At 56.1% G+C, this 24,508-nt stretch overlaps 2 protein-coding genes across 2 annotated transcripts; both read left to right on the top strand.

Moving 5' to 3' along the window:
* Positions 1-796: 796 nt before the first annotated feature.
* ALG8 (ALG8 alpha-1,3-glucosyltransferase) lies at positions 797-14,935 on the top strand. Its single transcript, XM_061575875.1, has 13 exons — positions 797-909; positions 2,664-2,742; positions 4,251-4,444; positions 5,037-5,152; positions 5,878-5,945; positions 7,434-7,560; positions 7,712-7,815; positions 8,400-8,520; positions 9,027-9,166; positions 9,721-9,860; positions 10,375-10,472; positions 11,174-11,246; positions 12,164-14,935. Exons 1-13 carry the CDS (start codon positions 827-829, stop codon positions 12,411-12,413), a joined length of 1,593 nt encoding a protein of 530 aa, XP_061431859.1. The 5' UTR covers positions 797-826; the 3' UTR covers positions 12,414-14,935.
* Positions 14,936-15,395: 460 nt separating this feature from the next.
* LOC133357779 (NTF2-related export protein 2-like) lies at positions 15,396-19,833 on the top strand. Its single transcript, XM_061575898.1, has 4 exons — positions 15,396-15,547; positions 16,799-16,885; positions 17,504-17,648; positions 18,771-19,833. Exons 1-4 carry the CDS (start codon positions 15,536-15,538, stop codon positions 18,938-18,940), a joined length of 414 nt encoding a protein of 137 aa, XP_061431882.1. The 5' UTR covers positions 15,396-15,535; the 3' UTR covers positions 18,941-19,833.
* The last annotated feature ends 4,675 nt before the right edge of the window (positions 19,834-24,508 follow it).

Below are 24,508 nucleotides of genomic sequence, written 5' to 3'. Positions count from 1 at the left end.
CCGAATGTTCCAGAGGCTTCCCTGGTGGACCCGCCTCTCACCTTCCCCCTGGATGTCAACCCTACTGTCGATAAGCCTGGGCTGTAAGGTGAATGTACGCCCCCCTGATAATCCAGGCGATGGCGCTTTCGTTACACCGCTATCAATTCGCACGCACGCGAATACAAGAAACACATTCCTGCTGCGGAGGGAGCTGGTATGAACGTTGGGTTGCTCGGTCAATGGCCTGCAGGGTCAACGGCGGCGTGGTGTATTCCGCAAATATGCCCGACTGTGAGGGCGGGCACAAGCCGGCGTGAGTAGGTTAAACGTTGAGTTTTATAAGGGCACCACGGGGTGACCAGCCCCTCCCCACCCAGTCCCCACCCTCTCCTCCCCATCCAGCCCCTCCCTCCCCACCCAGCCCCTCCCTGCACGACGGACGGACACAATCACCCCACTGTGGGCTCGTGTAACCAGGAGTTTCCTACCAGTATAAGGTACCGTGTCCCTATATTGAATGGATATAATTAATCGCTACAAGTTATTAATCGCTACAGGTTATTAATCGCTATAAGTTATTAATCAATAGAAGTTATTAATCGCTACAGGTTGTTAATCGCTACAGGTTATTAATCGCTACAGGTTATTAATCGCTACAGGTTATTAATCGCTACGAGTTTTATTTAACCGTGCACCGCCTGCGCTCGACGATTGCTAAAACTCCGATTACGCGCGCTGCGGGTCCCGACCACGTGACCCCACCCCCCCGCCGCGCCCCCCTCCCCCCCGCAAACTCACGCACCCGGAAGTGAGCGACTTCCTCCCCACCCCGCCCTTACCCAAGATGGCGGCGCCCAGCGACACGTGCGCTTTCATCTTGACCGTCGCCGGAGTGACCCTCTTCAAGTGCCTCCTCGTCCCTGCCTAGTGGGTCACGCTCGCAGCCGCCTCGCCTCGTCGCCGCCGCAGGCTAAGCGCGAGGGGAGCGGGTGGTGGGGGTAGCCTGGGAGCAACGTGCTAGGATCTGTGTGGTCACAAGCCGCAGTAAACATTGCCACGTTGCACAGAGACCCATAGATCAGTACAGACACCCATAGATTCATAGAGACCCACTAGATTCATACAGACTCGCACAGACACCCATAGATTCATAGAGACCCATATATCCATACAGACTCGCACACACCCAAAGATTCGTAGAGACCCATAGATCCGTACAGACTCGCACAGACACCCATAGATTCATAGAGACCCATAGATTCATACAAACTCGCACAGACACCCATAGATTCATAGAGACCCATAGAGCCGTACAGACTCGCACAGACACCCATAGATTCATACAAACTCGCACAAACACCCATAGATTCATAGAGACCCATAGATCCATACAGACTCGCACAGACACCCATAGATTCATAGAGACCCATAGATCCATACAGACTCGCACAGACACCCATAGATCCATACAGACTCGCACAGACACCCATATATCCGTACAGACTCGCACACACCCAAAGATTCATAGAGACCCATAGATCCGTACAGACTCGCACAGACACCCATAGATTCATACAGAGACCCAGATTCATACAAACTCGCACAGACACCCATATATTCATACAGAGACCCATAGATCCGTACATACGCGCACAGACACCAATATATTCATACGGAGACCCATACATTCATAGACTCGCACAGACCCATACATTCATACAAACTCGCACAGAGATCCACAGATTCATACAGATACCCATAGACTCACACAGAGACCCACAGACTCGCACAGAGACCCACATACTCGCACAGTTACTGCAATGTTACTGGGACCATACGTCATCATCATCCCGATCCATGGGCAGATAGGCCGTAGGTGTCCACTGCACATTTCGCCATCTGTTTAAACTTTCCTCTGTAATGTATGCCACACGTGGGCAGGTGTCATAAGTTGCAAGGCTGCCTAGCAGTGTAGTGGGCAGCAGAGGGCAGTGCAGCGAAGCCACATTCATTTGTAAATTAATGTAAATGTTGCGGCTTGTAAATGTTGTGGCTTGGCTCTCCATCACACCGGTGTGCTGTACTGGTGACGAATTGGCACGTTCTGTGGGCATTCGTTTGTGTTCTCCTGTATTGTATTGTACTTGCATGCTCCCACGCCTTCGCCAAACCGCGCCGATCAGCGTGGTGTGAAAGTAGTTTGGGAGTCGCGCCGATCTCTACGTGATCCACCAACCGTCGCTAAAGTCACCGCACCCGGCAGGGATTGCTTCCCATCCAGCAGTGGATTGAACATGCTAGCGAAGAGTGTCTGGCCTGTTGGGAAGCGGTGATGCAGCGGTTAGAGCGCTGCGCTACGAACCCGGGGACACGAGTTGGATTCCCGCGCACGGCCAATACCAGTGACGGTTTATCTGAACCGATCCTGGGCCTCCCCTAGGTCGACTCGGCCTCAAACGAGTACCTGGTGCGGTGTGTAAACATCGCCACTAGGGAGACAAAGGCGGCCGGGCGTGGTGCTGGCCACCCACCCCCTCGTGTGCCGTTCCGGCCATCGTAGGTGCTGCTACTCGCTAACAGCACTTGCCTCAACAGCCTGTTAAGGCTACACGGGGAATTTTTGCCTTTGTGTTGTGTGCTGTGTTGCCCGCGTGCGTTCTCTCTGTCTCGTGTGTGCGAAGTCGTTCCACGGATTTTGAGGTGCACCGCAATTGGCTGGCAATCACGCACAGCCTGCCCATCTCCAAATGGTACTATGAGGTGAGTCCACCGCTTGTGTTTAACGCGTGCGGCGTTTCACTCGCTCGCTCGCTCACCCAGTTGGTGGTGATCAGTCACCTTCGCTCCTTACAACTCACTTATTGGTACCCCGAGATCACCCCACGACCCCCCTTAATCTCCATCTCGTAACCGCCATCACCGTTCCTGTTCATCTTCATATTATCATTATATCACTCAACCCCATTCATTCATTCATTCAACATCTACTGTCAGAATAATAATTCTCATTATACTGGCTATCACTCATTCACCCCAATCATCATCATCACCTACTGTCATCAATTTCTCTTTCACCCAAATTCACGCATCACAGATTCGCCCCCATTGCTTCCCTCTCATCCATTTCATTCATCTCCACTATTATATTCACACACGCGTCGTCGTTATTGTACCATTCTTCAGTCTCTGTAAAGCGCCTTGGCTAAGGCGCTGTGTAAATTACGTTAAGATAAGTGGCGACGCATCGCTCGGCGACTTCTCACACGCAACCATCTGGCTCGTCAAAGCTCCTGCCGATGTAAAATCATAGAAGTAGCTCTGGCCCAGCGTTCGTCATTCATCTTCAGAGGCGCGGCCACTTTGCGCCGATAAGACATCGTCGGTGCGAGGGCCGCCACACGTTTGAAACCATTGTGGGTTTGACAGCAGCACGACGATGGAGATGATGGGGTGGTGGTGTTTTCACTCTTTTGTATTGTCAGGGGGCTGCACTATAGGCCACCAGGGGGCCACCAGTGGCTCTCGGGGCCTGGCAGTGAAGAACACTGCTCTAAACTAACAATAGCAGCAGCCATCATATGCAGAGGACTCGATGGACGCATCATTACGCCCGCGCACAATTCGTCATGCTTTGTTTATTTAGCTGAGGAGCGGTGGCGCAGTGGTTATCGCGCTTCACTGCGAACTCGCGGCCGGAGTTTGATGAGCGAACACCGCACGCGTCGAGAAGGCTTTGTCAGCGTTGTTGTTGGTACGGTTCCGAGGCCTGGACATTGCTTCCAGCTGATGTGGATCGGCTTGCCAGTCCTTCCACGCGCGATGCCACGACAGCCCTTCTTGGCAACCCGATGGTTCGACTTCGTCAGGGACGTCACCGTTGGCATCTGCGACCGAGAGCTTCAGTTCGAGGGGGACGGCCCTTGGCGTCACTTTGTGGACTGCGTCGCCCCCCCCCACCCCCTTCTCGACGCGCGAACTCCTGCAGCGAATTGCGCACTTAGGTTAGCGGCCGTCGTTCGAAGCGACGATTCCGACCTTCAAAAGGAATGGCGTCGCCCCCCTGCCTCCCCGCCACGATCCGTGGATCACACAGATCACCCGAGACGCCGCTCTACGGTGGCCCAGATCAGTTTACACGAACGGCCGTCGCGAGAGGGCGCGCTCCACTGTTGGCGCGACAGTCCCTCGCTGGACTATGCGTGACGAACGAACGAACGAGAAGGCGCTTGCATCTCTTGACCCGGATGCGCTGCCGCTTCGCCGGGCAGGACACGTCGGAGTGGACGCTGGACTACCCGCCGCTCTTCGCGTGGCTGGAGCTGGCGCTGTCGCACGCGGCCCGCTGGTTCGACCCGGCCATGCTGGCGGTGGGCAACGTGGGCTACGCGAGCCCGGCGACCGTGCTCTTCCAGCGCCTGTCCGTCACGGCCACCGACGCGCTGCTCGTCTACGCCGCGTGGGAGTGAGTGGCGGCGTCACCCGCGCAAGTGCGGTGGAGAGAGCCTGCTGGGGTCTCTAGACAATAGACTGATGAACGAGTCTCTGATTGGGTCTCTAGACAATAGACTGACAGACCGGTCTCTGATTGGGTCTCTAGACAATAGACTGATAGACGAGTCTCTGATTGGGTCTCTAGACAATAGACTGTCAGACTGGTCTCTGATTGTGTCTCTAGACAATAGACTGTCAGACTGGTCTCTGATGGGGTCTCTAGACAATAGACTGATGGACGAGACTCTGATTGGGTCTCTAGATAATAGACTGACAGACCGGTCTCTGATTGGGTTTCTAGACAATAGACTGAGAGACGAGACTCTGGTGGGGTCTCTAGACAATAGACTGATAGACGAGTCTTTGGTGGTGTCAATATGATCAGCATGGCTTTGTCCATCCTATGTTTGGTCCTTTCATAAGAATGTGGCATTCCCACCAAGACACCGTGACCCTAACTTGACTTGACTCAACGACTTGAATCAACTTGGCAGTGGACAATGTCATCGCTACCCCCCTGCCCCCACTCCCCCCGCCTTGTGCCTGACCGTTGCCGCGTGCAGGTGCAGCCGGTGCGTGCGTGGCAAGGTCAAGGGTCGTCCGGGAGAGCTGACGCTGAGTCCCGGCCTGGGCTTCGCCGCTCTGATCGTCACCAACGTCGGGCTGCTGCTTGTCGATCGTATCCTGGCCGTCGCCCCTCGGCGCTTGAGGCGATTCGTTCGGACAAAGTCGATTAGTCGGCTAGAAAATGTATAATCGACTTCTTCTTGTGGTTGATTACTTAAAAAAAGGGCAGCCGTCCTCTTCCCCCCCCACATCCTGCCTCCTGAATGTGGGAAACCCCCTATGAGCCACGCCTCTCTGAGCCACACCTCCTACGAGCCACACCCCCTATACGGGCCACGCCCCTCTACTAGCCACGCCCCTCTACTAGTTACGCCCCCCCCCCCATACTAGCCACTACGGGCCGACACTCCATCTCTGAGAATAAAAAATATGGGATTGGCCGTCGTGCAACGAGCACTCCTCTCGGTGGGGCAGCGGCGTGGGGAAGTGCTGCCTCTTACCACGTGGACCACGAGTCAATTGGAGGGATCTCGGCAGTAGCTCTGTGAGGGCTCCTTCCACAGCCCGTCCTATAGCATGGGGGGTACAGCATTGTTTCTCACGAGAGCTCCTGATTGGATATTTTTGTTTTAATGGCTTGATACCAATTGCACAATTGGATTACAATTCTGGATAATTCATGTTATTGATAATTCATAGTAAATAAGATAATTTGCCGCGTGTAAATAAAGAGTATGACCCTGCATGCCGTAAAGAGGATGTTATAAAGCCAATGCCAAATCCATTTCTGTTTACCCTTCTGTCTAAAGTCATTGTTTCTAAACCCCATCCTGTCAGATATCCATTTTCAATACAACGGTTTCCTCTCCGGCCTGATGCTGTTGTCCATTGCCCGCCTGTACCAGGTGATGCCCGTAAGCGGGTTTGTTGTGGTTGTTTTCTTGCACAGAGGCCAAATCTTCGTCACGGTTACATCATGAACAATAGCGGTTGTATATTCATATTCTTGGTTCTATCGGTAAAGTCACTTTACCGAAAGAACCAAGAATATGAATCCCTGCAGTCACGAAAGCTTTAAATAAAAAAATAGCGGTTGTGTCGTTAACAATGGCTGCACAGTCAGGCTTTGGGAATGTGGCAACATCGGCATGGCGACGGTGTCGAACAGGTGCCACTCGTCGTGTGGCCGGGGTGGGGGGGCTGGCGGCGGAGTGGGCGTATCTACGTGAAAGTGGGCGGGGCTTCGGAGGGTGGGAGGGGCCTCCCAGACGTGGGGCAGTTGCTCTAAGTTACTTTGCGAGCTCTGCCAAGCCGATCAACCGGTTGGTGCTGGTGACGAATCTTTTTATGTCGTGGTGGTCGTAATGATAACAATAAATCGCTCGTCAAAGAACCGCGCTTCGAGGACCGTGCCACAGCGGCCGGGTGGCCCCAGCGGCAGTCGGAAGGTCATGAGTTCAAATCCCGCTTGGGGGGTGGCGGGGGGGTGTTGACTCAGCCCATCATCGTCATCCCTCCGGGGTAGATACAACGAGCAACAATTTGCGGACAGGTCCACACGAATGGTTGCACACATTTCTGCCATAGGAATGTGGAGTTTCCCACCACCGGCTCTGCAGGGCTGTTAACAGGAGGTGAGCCTCATTGCCTCGATTTTTGTTTGGGGTGCCACAGTGGTGAGATGTTAACTACCTCACCTGGTCTACAGGAGATCGTGGGTTCAATCCCGACCCTGACGATGCCTGCTGTATATTTGGAGTTTGCGTGTGTCTCTCTCTCTCCGTGGTGAGATGTTAACTACCTCACCTGGTCTACAGGAGATCGTGGGTTCAATCCCGACCCTGACGATGCCTGCTGTATATTTGGAGTTTGCGTGTGTCTCTCTCTCTCCGTGGTGAGATGTTAACTACCTCACCTGGTCTACAGGAGGTCGTGGGTTCGATCCCGACCCTGACGATGCCTGCTGTATATTTGGAGTTTGCGTGTGTCTCTCTCTCTCTGTGGTGAGATGTTAACTACCTCGCCTGGTCTACAGGAAGTCGTGGGTTCGATCCCGACCCTGACGATGCCTGCTCTACATTTGAAGTTTGCGTGTCTCTCCGTGGTCGCGTGGATTTGTCTCCGGGTCCTCCGGTGTTTCCCCTCCACATTTAGAGGCAACAACGCTGCGTTCAGATACACTTTGCCTCTGTAAATTCCCACGCGATGATAAGCCACTTAGTCGAGCTATCACTCGTGACGGCCAGGTCGCTTCTGAAACGAGAGCCGTACAGCTCAGCGGGGCCTTCACTAAAGTAAAACATTAAAACTGAAGTTTTTAGTTTGAGCAGCGGGAGGTCCTGTCGCGATCTCCTCCAAGTGGCTGGCGACGCATCGCGTTTCCCCGCCCGCAGGGCAAGGTCTACACGGCCGCCTTCCTCTTCTCCCTGCTGCTCAACTTCAAGCACATCTACCTGTACCTGGCGCCGGCGTACGGCGTCCACATGCTGCGCACGTTCTGCTTCACGCGCAGTCGCCCCGGTGAGGCCCCGTGTGCGTGTCCGTCTTCGGTGTGTGTGTCTACCATCTCCTGTGCGTGTCCATCTCCCTTGCGTGTTCACCATCTTCCACGTGCGTGTTCACCATCTTTCACGTGCGTCACCATCTCCCGTGCGTGTGTGCGTGCGTCTAGACGGGGGTGTGCTCTGGCGAAGTCTGAGTGTGGCCCGCCTGTTGGGGCTGGCCGCGATCGTCCTCTCCGTGTTCGCCTGCTCCTTCGGCCCGTTCATTGCCATGGTGAGCAGCCCCTGCCCGCGTCTCAAAGGCCCGAGTTCAATCCCTGCAACGGGCGTCTACAACGGGAGGGCTTGTAACGAGACACCGAGCCGGTTAGCTACGAAGCCCTGGGTTCACACCCTGCGTTCACACCCTGGGTACAAGCCCTGGGTTCACACCCTGGGTTCAAGCCCTGGGTTCACACCCTGGGACTGGCGGAGCCTTCTCCTGGCTGAGCCGGGCTTGACGCCCACGGGAAGGGAGTTGCGCACACCATCTGTGTGTGATCCGCCAACCCTCTCCCGCGCAGTGCTGGGTCACGGGCAGCCACGCGCATAGCGACGATGACGACGATGGCGATTGTGGCGATACCGACGATGGTGACGATGACACTCGCGATGCCAAATCTGAGCCGCCGTTATTGTTGCTGACGGTTCGTTTGAAGGCAGCTCGTCGTCGTCGTCGTCATCTGTGCGTGATCCACCAACCTTCGCTGCCGCCTCCACAGTGCCGGATCGCCTGGCTGAGCAGGGCGGCCACCGCGGCCCGGTCGTGAGAGGCTTGCGCTGGCGCTGGAACGGTGGCGCTCTGGCGTGTGCGTGCAGGGCCAGCTGCCGCAGGTGCTGTCGCGCCTCTTCCCGTTCCGGCGGGGCCTCTGCCACGCCTACTGGGCGCCCAACGCGTGGGCGCTCTACAACGCCGCCGACAAGGCGCTCGCCATCGCCGGTGAGCCGCTGCCGCCACGGCGATGGCCTCCGCTCGGTGACCCCCCGACCGGGGAATTGTTTGTGGAAACTTGCAGTGGAAATGGGGCCGGAACGACCGGGAACGCCGTGGTGGTGGCGGTGGTGGGGAGCGGTGGTGTAGCGGTCAGCGCGTTGCGCTACGAACCTGGCGACCCGAGTTCCCGCTCGCGGCCAACCCCAATGACAATGATCTAGACCTGTCCTGGACCTCCCCTAGGTCGACTCGGCCTCAAATTAGTACCTGGCGCGGCGTGGTGCTGGCCACCCACCCCCTCGTGTGCCGTACCGGCCTTCATAGGTGCTACTCGCTCACAGCACTCGCAGACAGCTGTACACGACAGCAGACTGCTGCTGCTGCTCTCTCTCCACGCAGCAGAGAGAGAGCAGCAGCAGCAGCCCCCATGCCCCCCCCATACCCCCCCCATGCCCCCCCCCCCCGCGCCGTCTCCGCACCGTCTCCGCACCGTCTCCTCTGCGCCGCTGCAGGCGTCCGTGCGGGGCTCTGGAACGGAAGCTCCGTGGCCACGGCGGCCATGACAGGAGGGCTGGTGCGCGAGGCCGAACACGCCGTGCTGCCCTCCGTGCCGCCCGGCGCCACCGTCGCCTGCACGCTGCTCGCCACGCTGGTGAGACGGGCCAGCCGCACCGCCCACTCGCCTCCTACCCACTCGCCTCCTGCCCACTCAGCTCCTACCCACTTAGCTCCTACCCACTTAGCTCCTACCCACTTAGCTCCTACCCACTTAGCTCCTACCCACTCAGCTCCTACCCACTTAGCTCCTACCCACTTAGCTCCTACCCACTCGCCTCCTACCCACTTAGCTCCTACCCACTTAGCTCCTACCCACTCGCCTCCTACCCACTCGCCTACCAGCCTCACCCCTACCACCCACTCAACTAAACCCCCTCACCTACCACCCCTCGCCTAACCCAACCCTGCACCCACCACGCCTCTCCCAACACCCTCTCGCCTACCCCCCACTCCCCTACTGCCCATAAAGATGGCTGCGAGCTCAGGCTAGCAGTGGATTGACCATGGCCGACGACAATGGCGATTGGGTTGCACGTTGGTTTCCTCCGAGCCTTTGGGTAGTTGATGCCCCCCACCTCAACCCCCCCTCCTCACCCTCTCCCTCTCTTCCCCTCCCCTCCCACGGGTGACGCGCGAGGGCCGATGCAGCCGGCGCTGTGGGCCCTGTGGTCGCGCCCGTGCGGCCCGCGCCACTTTGTGCGCTGCGCTACGCTCTGCGCCCTGGCGGCGTTCCTCTTCGGGTGGCACGTCCACGAGAAGGCCATCCTCATCGCCATCCTCCCGCTCACGTATGTGCCGCAACGCCACCACCGGCACCAACGCCGCCACCGGCACTGACGCCACCACCGACGCCACCACCGGCGCCGGCGCCGAACGTGCATGCCGCCGCTTAGTGTTGGAAGCCGTGCTCGGGTGCCGCTCAAAATTCATCGTCGATGACGACGACGATGATGACGACGATGACGACGATGATGACGACGACGATGCGTCGTCACGTCTCCGGTGCCTCGGAACTAAACGAGCATCGAACGGCGCTCCGACTCCTGCGCAAGTGCCGGAAGTTCCACGTTCCCGTGACGGCAAACGACCGAGCTCGGCGGGCGGGGAGCAGGCCGTGCCCCATGACCTCTGACCGGCGACCTCTGACCGGCGGCGACCTCTGACCGGCGGCGACCTCTGAGCGGCGACCTCTGACTGGCGACCTCTGACCGGCGACCTCTGACCGGCAACGACCTCTGAGCGGCGACCTCTGACCGGCGGCGACCTCTGAGCGGCGCCACTAACGACGCCGTTTCCTCGCAGACTCCTGGCGGTGGAGAGCCGGGAGGACGCGGAGACGTTCCTGATCTTGGCCACGACGGGCCACCTCTCGCTGTTCCCGCTCATCTTCACCCTGCCTGGTGAGCGGCGGCCGAGACGCCTCCAGCCCCGCGCACAAAGACAAAGGTCCCCCGTCCGTGTAGCCTGGACAGACTGTCGGGGCAAGTGCTGTTCGCGAGGCGACCAGGACCTGGTTCAGATCTTCGTCACCGGTTGTCGGTCGCTGTGAGCGGGAATCGAACTCTGCCCGACGGGTTCGTAGCGCAGCGCGTTAACCGCTGCTCCACCGCTCCCCAAAGACAAAGATCCCCCGTAGAGCCTCGACAGACTGTCGGGGCAAGTGCTGTTAGTGACGAGCACCTGTGAAGGCCGGCTCGGCGCATTTGTCTCCCCGATACTGATGTTTACACACTGCGTCAGATACTCATTTAAGGTTGAGCACACGAAGCTACATGGCTCTCTTTCAGAAGCGACCTGGCCACATGATAGCTCAACGAAGTGGCTGTATCATCGTGTGGAAATCTATAGCAGCCAAACACTCTAAACGCGTGACCTTGATTCTAAATGTGGAGGGGAAAACCGGAAGACCCAGAGAAAAATCCACGCGACCACGGGGAGAGAGAGACATGTAAACTACAAATATGCAGCAGCAGGCATCGTCGGGGTCAGGATCGAACCCACGACCTCCTGTAGACCAGGTGAGGTAGTTAACATCTCCTAGCGTCTCACGATCCACGCGTTTTGCACGATTTCACTTTTGACCTCCTATCTCTCCCCACAGAGTTGCCCATCAAGATCGGCCTGATGCTGATGTACACCATCTTTAGCTTCTCCACCCTCAGGTCGCTCGTGTGGTGAGTCCCGATGTCTCTCGAATATACGTACGTATGTGTGCTGGGTCACGTAGCCCGCATGCCCAGCCACCGCGTGCCCAAGCAGCTTGTGTTTGGCCGCATAGAGGGGGCTAAACGGGCGCGGCACGGGCTAGAGAAGAGATGGAGTGATGTGGTACAGGAGGACGTGGAGCTGAGTGGACTTGCCGATGACCGGTACCAGCGGTGTCAAGATCGGCCTCTGTGGAGGAGGCTCGTGAAGGACGCTACTGAGCAGTTGGAGGCAGTCGCCCTCCAGCAACAACGGAGGGCAGAGGAGCAACGCTCACAAGAAGGGGCCGAGCGGCTAATATGCAGCAAGTAGGCACAGCAGGGGGCACGGATGTTGCATCTACCAGTCATATCAGTTGGCCAACCAATGGCACCTGGATCTGTCCCGAGACCTCCAGTCAGTGAGCCTTAGACACTTCACGTGGCTTCAAAGTGCACCTGGCCTGGCACGGGCGCCGTGGTGACGTCACCGTCACTTGGTGGCGAATGGCGGGTGTTTCGCTGTACCTACGGGACCTTTTTTGCCAGTGTCATAATTATGAAAGAATCCGAATAGGCGTTACCTTTCTGGCAGCGAGACAGGAGGTGTTACGACGTCCAAACACCAAATGTAGACACCTATTGGTGTCTGTGTTTAGGTCGTGGTGCGAGCGTATCGATAGGGGGTTTTATTTATTTGATTTACGTGTCACGCGGGGGCAGAACATAGCGGGGAACCCAGGGGAGACGGCCGGCCGTGCGGGGTGAGAACACAAACTCCTGACAGAAAGGTGCCCGAAGCCAGCAGCTGCGAGGCGCGACCATCGCCACAAACGCGCGTCGATTCTCACGGACGGCGCCGCCGGCGGTGTCTCCCCCACCCCCCCGCCCCCCCACCCCTTGCCCAGCGGCGCCAGGGAGCGCCTGCTGGGCCCGTGCGCCGCGGGCTACCTGGCCGGCCTGGCCACGCTGGCGCTGCTCGTGGAGGTCGCCTTCCCGCTGTCGCCGTGGCGAAGCGCGCTGCCCTTCCTGCCGCTGCTCGCCACTTCCTGCTACTGCGCCGTGGGCGTCGCCCTCGCCTGGCTCCGCCTCCTGCGCTCGCTGGGCTCCGCCCGCCGCCCCCGCGGCCGAGACGACGACCGGCGGAAGGCGCAGTGACGGCCGGCGGCCATCGCGGTCGTTCAGACATCTTTCGACGACCACGAGGAGGAGGAGGAATTTGCGTTTTACGGACCTCGACCGTTTCCGGTGCCATCCCCGCGATCTTGCCCTTGGGGAAGCGCCCCCCGCCCCCAGTGACAGCTGCCCCTGTGCAGCACAAGGCGTACGCAGCACCGGCCTGCAAGAGCGGATTAGGCTGCCAGTAGTGGTAATGTACGAGCAGGTTTACAAACTTGGGCCGTGAAGCCTTCTCCGTTCTAAACGAGGGCATTGGGGATCTCGAACGACCGCTGCGACGCAGTCGGCGGCCTGACATTCATTCGTGAGCGCACCCACGTGCAGTTTTGAACCAGGGTGGCCGCCACCGTCGAATTGCGAACCTCTGCAATGAGCGGGGTGGAGGGGGGGGCAGAAGGGCCACATCGCTGGTCCCGGGAGCGTTTCGGCGGATTCAGAGGAGCCGTCCTCCCGTGGCCTCGCCCACAATCATTTGCAAAAAAAAATCACGGCTTCGTCCCAAGCTTAAATATTCTCTGGCCTCGTAACTGAATCCGCGACAATCGGGGCGGAGGGTGGGGCTAGCTAGTAAAGGGGGCGGAGCCTGTGTCAGAAAGGTGTGGGTGGGGGGGGGGGCTGGCGGTGGAGTGGGCGTGGCTATGTGAACGTGGGCGGGGCCTCGGAGGGTGGGAGGGGCTTCCCAGACGTGTGGCAGCTGCTCTAAGTTACTTTGCGAGCTCTGCCAAGCCGATCAACCGGTTGGTGCTGGTGACGAATCTTTTTATGTCATGGTGGTCGTAATGATACAAGTCGCACGAACGTAGTGCCGCTCGTCAAAGAACCGCGCTTCGAGGACCGTGCCCCAGCGGCAGAGCGAGCTCCTCACAGTCGGAAGGTCGCGAGTTCAAATCCCGCTTGGGGGGGGGGGTGAACTCGCGAGTTCATTGTCAAAATAAAAAATGAGCAACGCTTTTGTGCAGAAGTCAACGGTAGTTGTCCTATGGGTGGATCTGCCCCCGCCATACGAACGTGGAATTTCCATCGCTGGCCGTGCATCGTGGCAGTAAACGGCAGAGAAGTCCCGATGCCTCGACCCTTATCCGAGTGGCGGGAGATCCGCTCTGACCTGCAGACGCCGTCGTGGGTGTCGTGAAGCTTCACTCGGCACTCCGCCGTCCACCACTCCGGCTCTTCTCGTTAGCCTCGCAGGCCCGCTGCGTTGGGCCTGCTGCGTTGGGCCCGCTGCGTTGGGCCCGCTGCTTCTATTCCACGTTCTTATTTCAGCTTTGTCGGCCTACTGTTGGACGTGCCACAGTGATTCTCTGAAGCAAGGCGCATTGCAAATGCAAATCCTTTTTTTATTGACTTTAAAACTGTGTTTGAAGTGGTGCTGTTGTTGGTACGTAGTTTGCGTCTTTAAGCGACGTTTACCACGACGCACGTAACGGGAGAGCGACCGCAAGTTTGAACTCGGTGCTCTGTAGGGTTTTTATATTTTATAGTCGGGTTTTGTTTCACTTGATGGAGTTGTGTGACGCATGTTTGTTAAACTTCTTTCGCACCGTACGTAGCCAACCGCGCTAATCCGAGGTGCGGGGGGAGGCAAAGAGCCGAGGTAAAGAAATTTGTTCTCAATCTTGATGATGTAACTTCCTAATATGGGCAGGAAGAGCGTTCCAGACGGCCGCAGAAGCGCATCTGAAAGCGCCGCCTTCGATGGCCGAGCCGAAAGGCCGCCGCTGCTGCTGCTGCTGCGAGGATGACCCGCAGTTTGCGTGACGACGGTTTAAAATGAAGTAATCGTCGTCATCATCGCCATCGTCCGCAGCGATCATCACTGCACGCGAGCATGTGATGCAAGGGTTGGTGGGTCACGGAGAGATCTGTGAAAGACCAAAAACCTGCTGAGCTCGCAATTCCAGGAGGTGGCAGTACAGCAAGTGGGTTAATACATTTTATCTGATTGCGATCCCCTACTGTGAGCGTGTGCGTCATTTGCTCCTACTGGTGGTGCTCTGCTTTCTTTCCACATTCCAATGGAGTTGGTTAAACATCACAAAATGTGTCGAGACTGGGTGTGGATTTCCTGGATAAATAAAGAACAATGATGGGGCTACCGATCTTCATCGCCACAATCATCACAACAACCGCTATCTTCATCGCCACAATCATTACACCGTGAACGACTCAACTGGGATTACCGTCCACACACAGCGGCAATCGTCCCCTGCTGGCCGCAAACTCATTGCCAGGGACAGCTGCCACTGGGGATGCCCCTAGGGCTTGACACAGCAGAAGCTATGACCCATAATGACAGGTCAGATCACTTGTAGATTATACTTCCATCCCCTGGTCTCTGAGTTGTCAGCTGCTTCAATGCAATTAGCTTGAACACGATCTTTTCGTTAAATCATAAAAAATTATAATTGGCCAAACATCCCAATGTAGCAACACCTCCTACGGAAGCGTCTTTAGACTCGATGGGTGTTCCTGGCTAAAATATCCTGAGTGGCAAGTAACCTTCCCTGCCTGAGTGGGACATGACATTACAGAAAATAAAAACATGGAATAATCTTGACAAATATATGGTTATACAATCAAGGCTCCCAATCACATTGTGAGTTTAACTGATTGCATGTGTTTAAATCAAAAAAGTATTTGTTTGAACTGTTCAAATTCTTACGTTAGGATAACTAAACTTGTTGGAAGTATCTGTTACATCAGTGGCATCGGTTGGCAACGTGCGGTGCGAAAGAAGTTCAACATGCAGGCGGATTGGGGATTGCCTTCATCCAGCATCGGATTTGACCCTGTCACGGCTTTTTTTGTTCCGCCCCTTGGTCTCACCGATTGTCTCCGTCTGCGCCCGATTCGTTTGAACCCTGTCGGCTCAATCACCGAGACCCAAGGGGGCGGAACAAAAAAACCCATTCCCGACTCCCGCGCGCGGAGTTGGTGTTTCCGCCCGGAACCCCAAGAGCGTTGGCGCCCCATTAGCAACGCGACTCCCGTCAACTTCCACGTTGCCGAGTTGACGATTGCGACTCGGCGACTCAGAAACTCGGCGACTTCTCGACTCGTCGCTCTCCACGAGCTCTCTCGTCCTGCCCGCGGTCGTGGCAATGGCCACCCTGGTACGTGGCTCGAAGTCCCGACGATGCGGAGCGTTTTGTCTGTTTCACCCCCCGGTTGGGTTAGCGGCCTATACCATCACCAGGCCTGTGCTGTGGGCTCGAGGCTTCGCTACTTTGTCGCGAATTAAACCCGCGATGGTGGTGGTGGTGATGATGATGGTGGTGATGATGGTGGTGGCGATGATGGTGGTGGTAGTGATGGTGGTGGCGATGGTGGTTGTAGTGATGGTGGTGATGGTGGTGGTGGTGATGGTGGTGGTAGTGATGATGGTGGTGGTGATGGTGGTGGCGATGATGGTGGTGGTGATGATGGCGATAGTGGCGATGGCGGTGGTGGTGGTGGCGGCGGTGGTGGTGGTGACGCGATTGAGTGTGGTGGTGGTGGGGAGCGGTGGTGTAGCGGTTAGCGCGCTGCGCTATGAACCCGGCCACCCGAGTTCGATTCCCGCTCACGGCCAACACCAGTGACGATTATCTGAACCGGTCCCGGGCCTTCCCTAGGTCGACTTAGCCTCAAATGAGTACCTGGTGCGGTGTGTAGTAAACATCGCCACTAGGGCCTTCATAGGGGCTCGCTAACAGCACTTGCCTCTACAGTTTGTATGCTTGTTGCAGTGTGCAGAGTAATGTATGGTGTCGTAATTGTATAGTAAATATATAGCAGTGTGATACACATTAGGGTGGGTATAATAATACATAGTCTTATATTAAAATGGATAAGGCAGCAACTGCAGCAGCAGCAGCAACTGCAGCAGCAGCATCAACTGCAGCAGCAACTGCAGCAGCAGCAGCAACTGCAGCAGCAGCAGCAACTGCAGCAGCAGCAGCAACTGCAGCTCCCTTTGATGCTGTTAATCCTGCATAATGCACATGCATATGCAGTACTAATCACATTCCTGCATTTCCCATAAATATGCTAAATTCCTCTTGATATGCAAATTCCTTTGTCAAGGCGCCCAGCTTATATATATGCTCCAAGCTCGTGTGCCGTTTCATTCAGACTCTGTCGCCTCGACGGACCTGGTTTTCACCTGAGGACGGCTGCTTGCGTTGTGGCCGAAACGTCGTGAGAATTATTTTATTGTGTTTTATTTTTATTACTTCCCTTCTACGTGACTTTACCGAAAGAACCAAGAAGATGAATCCCTGCAGTCACGAAAGCTTTAAATCGAAACCTCTACAGTTTGTTAAGGCTATACGGGGGATCTTTGTCTTTGTTTTTTTGGTGGTGGTGAAACCGTCGTTCTGCAGGACTTTAAGATGGTTGTCGACCAGGCGTGCCGCGCTGCCGAGGAGTTTGTGAGCATCTACTACGAGACGATCGACAAGCGGAGACACGTGCGTTCACACCACACCACCCACCACACCGCACCACCCAACATCCATCACACCACTCACCACACCACCCACCACACCACACCACCCACCGCCTCACACCATACCACACACACCACTCACCTCACCACACACCACACCACCCACCGCCTCACCATACCACACACACCACTCACCTCACCACACCACACCACCCCTCACCACACACCACTCACCACCCCACACCACCACCCACCGCACCACCCACCATCTCACCGCACCACAGTCAGAACGTCGTCAGTTCAAATCCCGGTCAGGTTTCAACCCGGATCACCAGCGCTATCATGCCATCATTAGTATCATCATTATTAGCTTATTGTCATCAACAACCAGAAGCAGATCTCGTCACTTAAACAACTTAATTTTTATTTTTCCAGGCAAGGTAGTCCCACTGAGCTGTCTCGCTCTCTTTCAGAAGCGACCTGCCCACAAATGATAGCTCAACGAACTTGGCATATTACGTCAAAAATTTTAGTTCTTCGAAGATGCACAGTGGAGGGGGGGGGTGGTGACGTTGGGTCCGAGCGATGGGACGTTGCCGTTTGTTGACGCTGCGTGGGGTGCCGCCGTTGTGTGCCGCAGGTGCTCACGAAGCTCTACCTGGAGACCGCCACCCTCGTCTGGAACGGCACGGCCGTCACGGGGCTGGAGGGGCTCGCAAAGTTCTTTGAGCAGCTGCCTTCCAGCGAGCACCAGGCGACCGTGCTCGACTGCCAGCCAGTTCCCGGTGAGCCCACAGCAGCAGCAGCAGCGCGCCGTGCCGCACCGAATTTGAGACGGCGTGGGTGGGTGGTTGGTTGGGTGGTGGTTGGTTGTTTAGGTGGTTGGGTGGGTGGTTGGGTGGGTGGTTGGTTGGGTGGGTGGGTGGTTGGGTGGATGGTTGGTTGGGTGGGTGGGTGGTTGGGTGGTTGGGTGGATGGTTGGTTGGGTGGTTGGGTGGGTGGTTGGTTTGGGTGGTTGGTTTGGGTGGTTGGGTGGGTGGTTGGGTGGTGTTTGGTTGGGTGGTTGGGTGGGTGGTTGGTTTGGGTGGTTGGTTGGGTGGTTGGGTGGGTGGTTGGGTGGTGTTTGGTTGGTTGGGTGGTTGGGTGGTGTTTGGTTGGTTGGGTGGTTGGTTTGGGTGGTTGGGTGGGTGGTTGGGTGGGTGGGGCGAATTGCGTGAATGGTTGGTTGAGTTTATCGATTTCCCTGATTGGCTGACTTGATAATATCAAGGAGGGTGGGGAGGGGAATTCCACGCCCTGCACATCGACATTTAACAACTGCTAAGTGGACTAAATGTGTCACAAATTTAATTGACCAGACTTTAGAGAATCACCGCATGAAATATACAGACTTAAGACACAACTCAAACTCCACTGGGTGTCGTTAAATGGACCAATGCCGACACATGAATGAAAATCGCCGACGACGTTAAACTAAAACTAAACTATTAAACTTTTTATTTTACCAGGTAAGCTATAGCGCTCTTTTTCAGGAGCGACCTGGCTATCACAAATGATAGCTCAGCGAAGTGGCTTATCACGTGGAAATTTATAGCAGAAGCCAAATACTCTAAACGCACTGTGATGTTGATTCTAAATGTGGAGGGAAAACCCCGGGGGGAAATCCACGCGACCACAAGGAGAGAGACACGCAAACTCCAAATATACAGGTGTCAGGGGTCGAGATCGAACCCGCGACCTCCTGTAGACCAGGCAAGGTAGTTAACATCTCACCACGGAGAGAGAGAGACGCAAACACCAAATATACAGCAGGCGTCGGGGTCGAGATGGAACCCGCGACCCCCTGCGTACATTAACGCTGCTCTGCGTTGTGTCACTTTCTCTCTCTCGCGGCGATCGCTCCACAGAGGCCGCGTCGCAGGGCCGCACCACGGTGCTGGTGGTGACGAGCGGCACGGTGAAGTTCGACGGCAACCGGCAGCGCTACTTCAGCCAGAACTTCCTGCTCACGGCGCAAGGGACCGGCGCTGGCACCGTGTGGAAGGTGGCGAGCGACTGTTTCCGCTTCCAAGACTGAACGCCGCGCCCACCCCCCCCCCCCCGTGACTTTGGACCGAGTTTGAGGTTGTGGCAGCAGCAACAGGAACAGCAGAAGCGGCAGCAAGAGGAACGGCAACAGCAGCAGAGGCAGCAACAGCAGTAGCAGCAGCAACAGCAGCAGTAGCAGCAGTAGCAACAAGAACGGCAGGAGCAGCAGCAACAACAACAACAACAGCAGCAGCAACAGTAGCAGTAACAACAGCAACAGGAGCGGCAGATGCAGCAGCAACAGCAGCAGTAGCAGCAGGGGGCGGCAGCAACAGTAGTTCACCGATTGGCCGAGCTGCACCGCTGCCGTTTCCTGTATTGCGTGCTGGTGTCACCTGCTTGACCCGCTGCCCCGACTGGACACCATCTGTGAAAGAGCTTCATGGCTCATCGGATTCCTCCAGGATAAATGAAAGATTCTGATTCTAACATTGGAGGAGAAATATATTGCGTGATCCGAGCACAAACGTTTTAGCATTGAGCGGAGTCAAATGTTAACGCATTCTAAAGCAACGGCAGCATCATCATCACAGCAGCAGCAAGTCTTAGCATCATGTGGTAGTAGGAGCGGCAATAGATGCAGTAGCAACAACGGTAACAGCTGCAGCTGATGTTCCTGTATTTCTTACATATTTTATTCAGGCGTTGTATTTGTTTAAATCTCGGTGGCAGTGATTATTTACCGACAATGGTTTTTGTGTGTATCGCTTTAAAGCCACCGCAAATATTTATTTTTGCCTCCAAAATGTTAATTGTGTACAAGCGTTTAACATTTTAGCTTCGAACACTGTTTGCCATTGCCGTGGTTGTAGAAGCGGAAAAAAAATATATTTTGTAATTTTGTAATACCTTGAAATGAAAATAAACCGAGGTTTTCCCGAACGAGCGGTAAGAGTAATAGTTCTCCTTGTAGTAGAACGCATCGCGGGGCGCTGCTACAATGGGATGTTTGGTCAACGCCACGTTGATGATAAATTCGGCTTTGTGTGGGAGGAAACTGGACGAAACCGGAGGAAGCCTGAGAAAACCGGAGGAAACTGGAGGAAACCTGAGAAAACCGGAATAAACTGGAGAAGCCGGAAGAAACACACCCCGCACACGAGGGGGACGACAATCGCACCTCCTCAATGATGGGGTCGGGAAGCCACTTGCCCTCTCCAGGCCACCTCGAAGCCCAAGCAGGTTCATGGGTCCCACAGATTTGCACGAACCAGCATGAACATCGTGGTCAATTCACTGCTGGATGAGGTCCGACGATGCAAGTCAGCGCACGCAATCCCGTTTCAACGCTCCGAATTTGCTGCCGACATCCTTCTCGGGCGTTGTTCTCTCCTCTGTTGTGAGTCTTGATCCCCCCACCTCGATCCATCCTAGCGGCGATGTGTTGCCAAAGCCGTCCAGTGTCCCAGTCGCAGTTCTTTAAAAAAAAGAAATCTTACCAACCACAATGTTGTCTCCGGCGTTACCTGGTCCGCCCGATCCACAACCACGAAGGGAGACGTTGCGGCGATACTCTCCGCCAACTCCTCGCGCGCTCGTCTGGGCTTCACCACCCGAAGAATGTGAGATTATAAAGTCGTTGATCTGCGCCCACAGCGACGTCGGCAGCCTCACGACTTCCGTGCAATCCCGGCGGGCTCCGCTCCACCGCGCTGCTGCCTCTGTGTGTGCGCTGTCCCTCTGTGTGCGCGCTGTCCCTCTGTGTGCGCTGTCCCTCTGTGTGCGCGCTGTCCCTCTGTGCGCGCTGTCCCTCTGTGTGCGCTGTCCACGTCATTTGCCCGCGTTCCTGCATGAGCAAGCTGGCAGTCGCGCATTGGCAGCGGCGGAGGGGGCGACTCAAAGAGTTTTTAAAATCAAACTTTTAATCGACGAACACCAGCAGCGGGCGCTGCCACGCGTACAGACAATCAAAACGCGGTGTGCGGCGAGCGACCGTTCGCGCGTCTCTCTCGCCCTGTCGCGAACGAAACTAAACGCGGGGGGGGGGGGAATGGTTAAAGTGGCGTATTGCACGTGGGATGACGTTGGTCGGCAATCTCCTGGCGGAATGTGTCGTCTGGTTCTGGCAAAACGGGCGAATTTGCGTGGCTTTGGGTGGGGGTTGCGTAGCCCGCAGACTTTGCCGTGTTGTGAACGTGCTCCGTGTTGGGGGGGGGGGGGGGGGTTTCGTGCTCCAAGCCTCCACTCGTGGTTACTGCCACGTGGGCTGCGAGTTCGACATTGGAGCGATCGTCCTGGGAACATTGACAACCCACATCACGAAGAGGCGGCGGATAAGTTTAAAAACGTCTCATTAAAAAAATTAATACTTTTTTGGACCGTTTACGTAATTTACTTCACGTTGCCCCCCAATGCCACGTGGCGACGCCATCGTGGGGGGGGGGGGCAGTGCCGACGTGACGAGCACGCGAACCATTACCCGGGTCGGACGTTGCATTGCCTGCGACACCGCCGGTGCCCTTCGTGTTTGCCACGAGTTTCAGAGGCTCGCGGAGCCAGACGAAGGCACCGTTCTGCACGCTGGAGTCCAGTGCGTGGCGTCTGCTCCCTCCTTCGTTTCCGCACTCGCACCAGCTCGGCTATCATTTATTTTTTACCGAAAAGCGATGGGAGATCGAAGCCGCATACGGCGACACTTTAACTTTGTCATCCTTCCCCCCCCCCTCGCCGCACCTCCGATTAGCACGGTGGGCTCATGTGCGGTGCGGAAGAAGTTCAACGTAGGTACACAACGTAGGTACACAACGTAGGTACACAACGTAGGTACACAACGTAGGTACATAAACTCAGCCGACATCATTGCACTCTGCGGTCGTTGAGCCGTGCGGTCGGACACGGGTTAGCCAGGATTTCCGGGTGAGCTGGAAGGCCATCAGAAATAAATACAACAAAACGAAAACAATTTTAAATAACCACAACCACCCCGCAACACTGCTCTCTGCATGCGCGGGGTTATCACAGCGCACACGCGGCTGAATGTATTCTATTTTTGCTCGGTGGGTACCCCCGTAAACCGGAAAGTCCTCCCCAAGTAGCCGGGTCTCCGAGAGGTTCACTTCACGACTGGCAGCGTAGCACGGTACCAGGCATTGTGCACTTCCAACTCCGGAGACCGCTCGGGACAGCAGCGGTGCCACCGATATCCCATCGCTCCGGCGTCAAAACGAACACGACCGCACGGCAATAATCAACGTCTCCTCATGGTCCACCATCTCGACACCATCTCGACACGATCTCTGCACGGCAAAATTATTCATTAGCTGTGTAAACAAGTGATTGGATTTCTTTCTATGTGCTTATTCGCTTAGTAAATCCTTACAGGGTGGCAAAAACTGACGGGTTAAAACATGAATTGTATGATGTTGTGTGTGTGCGCGTGCTTGTCTGCATGTGTGCGCATGTGTGTGTTGTTGGGAGCGGTGGCGCAGTGGTTAGCGCGATGCGCTGAGAACCCGCCGACCTAAGTTCGATTTGCGCTCAAAGCCAACTCCGGTGACAATTATCTGAATCGATCCTGGGCCTCCCCTAGGTCGAGTCAGCCTCAAATGAGTACCTGGTGCGGGATGTAAACAACGCTACTGGGGAGACAAAGGCGGTCGGGCGTGGTGCTGGCCACCCACCCCCTCGTGTGCCGTGCCGACCTTCCTAGGTGCTACTCGCTAACAGCACTTTCCCTCAGCAGTCTACAACGCTACGTAGGGGACCTTTGTGTGTGTGTTGTTTGTGTTGTGTTCATATTTGTGTTGTTTGTGTGCTTATGTTTAAGCGTGTGCGTTTGTGCAGTCATTGGTGACTGGGCTAAGACCCGGTTTAATCACTACCCAGAGTATGTGTCTCGGTGTGAGTTTATGGGTCTGTGTGAGTCTATGGGTCTCTGTGTGAGTCTATGGGTCTCTGTGTGAGTCTATGGGTCTCTGTGTGAGTCTACGGGTCTCTGTGTGAGTCTACGGGTCTCTGTGTGAGTCTACGGGTCTGTGTGTGTCTATGGGTCTCTGTGTGAGTCTATGGGTCTCTATGTGAGTCTATGGGTCTCTGTGTGAGTCTACGGGTCTGTGTGTGTCTATGGGTCTCTGTGTGAGTCTATGGGTCTCTGTGTGAGTCTACGGGTCTCTGTGTGAGTCTACGGGTCTGTGTGTGTCTATGGGTCTCTGTGTGTGTCTATGGGTCTCTATGTGAGTCATTGGTGACCAGGCTGAGACCACCATCGACTCTCGCCCATCTTGAGAACCCAGCTTCATCGTGGGCGACCAGCTACTTCGTGCTAAGTGCAATTTCTTAAACCGATTTTCAAACGGCAAGTTTCTGGCTTTTGAAACAAAAGCAATACTACCCCATCAAGAATAACAACAACAATAACAATACGAATGATAATGATACGAATCCAAGTCGTAGCTCTCTAGCGCTGTGTAAACTTAGCGGTGGCGACGCACTGACAGGGGGGCGCGACGCCAAAACGCCGTGCCCCATCGCGCGCTCGGGGTGCCCGGCGCGCGCTCGGGGTGCCCGGCGCGACCGCAAATCTTCCGCGGCAAAGCGGTGGAACGTGGCAACCGCTCCAATGAGCGGCGTCGCCAACGGCCGACCGGCTCCCCGCCCGCCGGCAAGCCGGCGCAGTATTCGTGCATGCGCCGCGTAAACATCATTCGGGGCCATCGCGAGGCGTCGCAAACCCGACCCTCGTCACAGTGTAAGTCGCGCGCTCTCAATCCCCGCCCCTCGGTGCCGCGTCCGGCATTTTTTTCTTCCCCCGTAGGCGTTGGCTCACCGGGACCCGTCTGCGTGTCCGACCGACCGACCGACGGTCGTCGGCTTCGAGCGGGACGCGCCGACGTCGTTAGGAAACGCGCGGCGGCGGCGGTGGCGGCAATTCGAGATTTGGGATCGCAAGTCGAGGCCGCGACGCGCCGCGTCTCCGACCGCGGGGGGACGAACGTTGAAACGGTGTGACGACGTGCACGGCCACGCTACGTCGCCCCCGTCGCTCGCGAGAGCCCTGGCTCAAGGGGCCGACGTGAGGAGCGGCGTTGGACCCTCCACAAGGACTCGCGGCGCACCTTCGCTAATTATCGCGGTTAAAAGTTTACAAGTTCCATGTCGACGAGAGCGACCGTGAACTTTCCGCCGCGGGTGTTTTCAAATCGTCACTCGACCGGAGGAAATAATGGGATCCAGAGACGCCTGGAGAGGTGGAGGGGAGGGAAGGGATAAATAAATAAATCCATAAATCTGGGGGGGGCGATTCGGAGATAATCCGAGGAGGAATGTGAAGAAAGCAGTCGGTGTAAATCCGGAGAAAGTACCGCGGGAAAGCTGTGAGAAAGAACGTTGAGAGAAATGGGACGAATCGAGCTCCGGGGAAATCGGGTGGACGAAGACAAACTTGGTTCCCTGGGAGGGAACTTGTCCCACGGCGTGGGGAGCGAACTTCTGGGGGAGCCCGACTCTTCCTCACACGGCGAGTGGGTCGGTCCGAGGCCTTGGCAAGAGGGCACCTGCCATTCAAAACTATTCAACTATTTAAAAGCTGGCCACCGCGAACGATTGCTCGACGAATTAG

The sequence above is a fragment of the Lethenteron reissneri genome, chromosome 59 (assembly GCF_015708825.2).
Source record: "Lethenteron reissneri isolate LAM-NWPU_2019-01 chromosome 59, ASM1570882v1, whole genome shotgun sequence".
NCBI classification, from domain to species: Eukaryota; Metazoa; Chordata; class Hyperoartia; order Petromyzontiformes; family Petromyzontidae; genus Lethenteron; species Lethenteron reissneri.
This window is presented reverse-complemented; position numbering and strand designations above follow the sequence as displayed.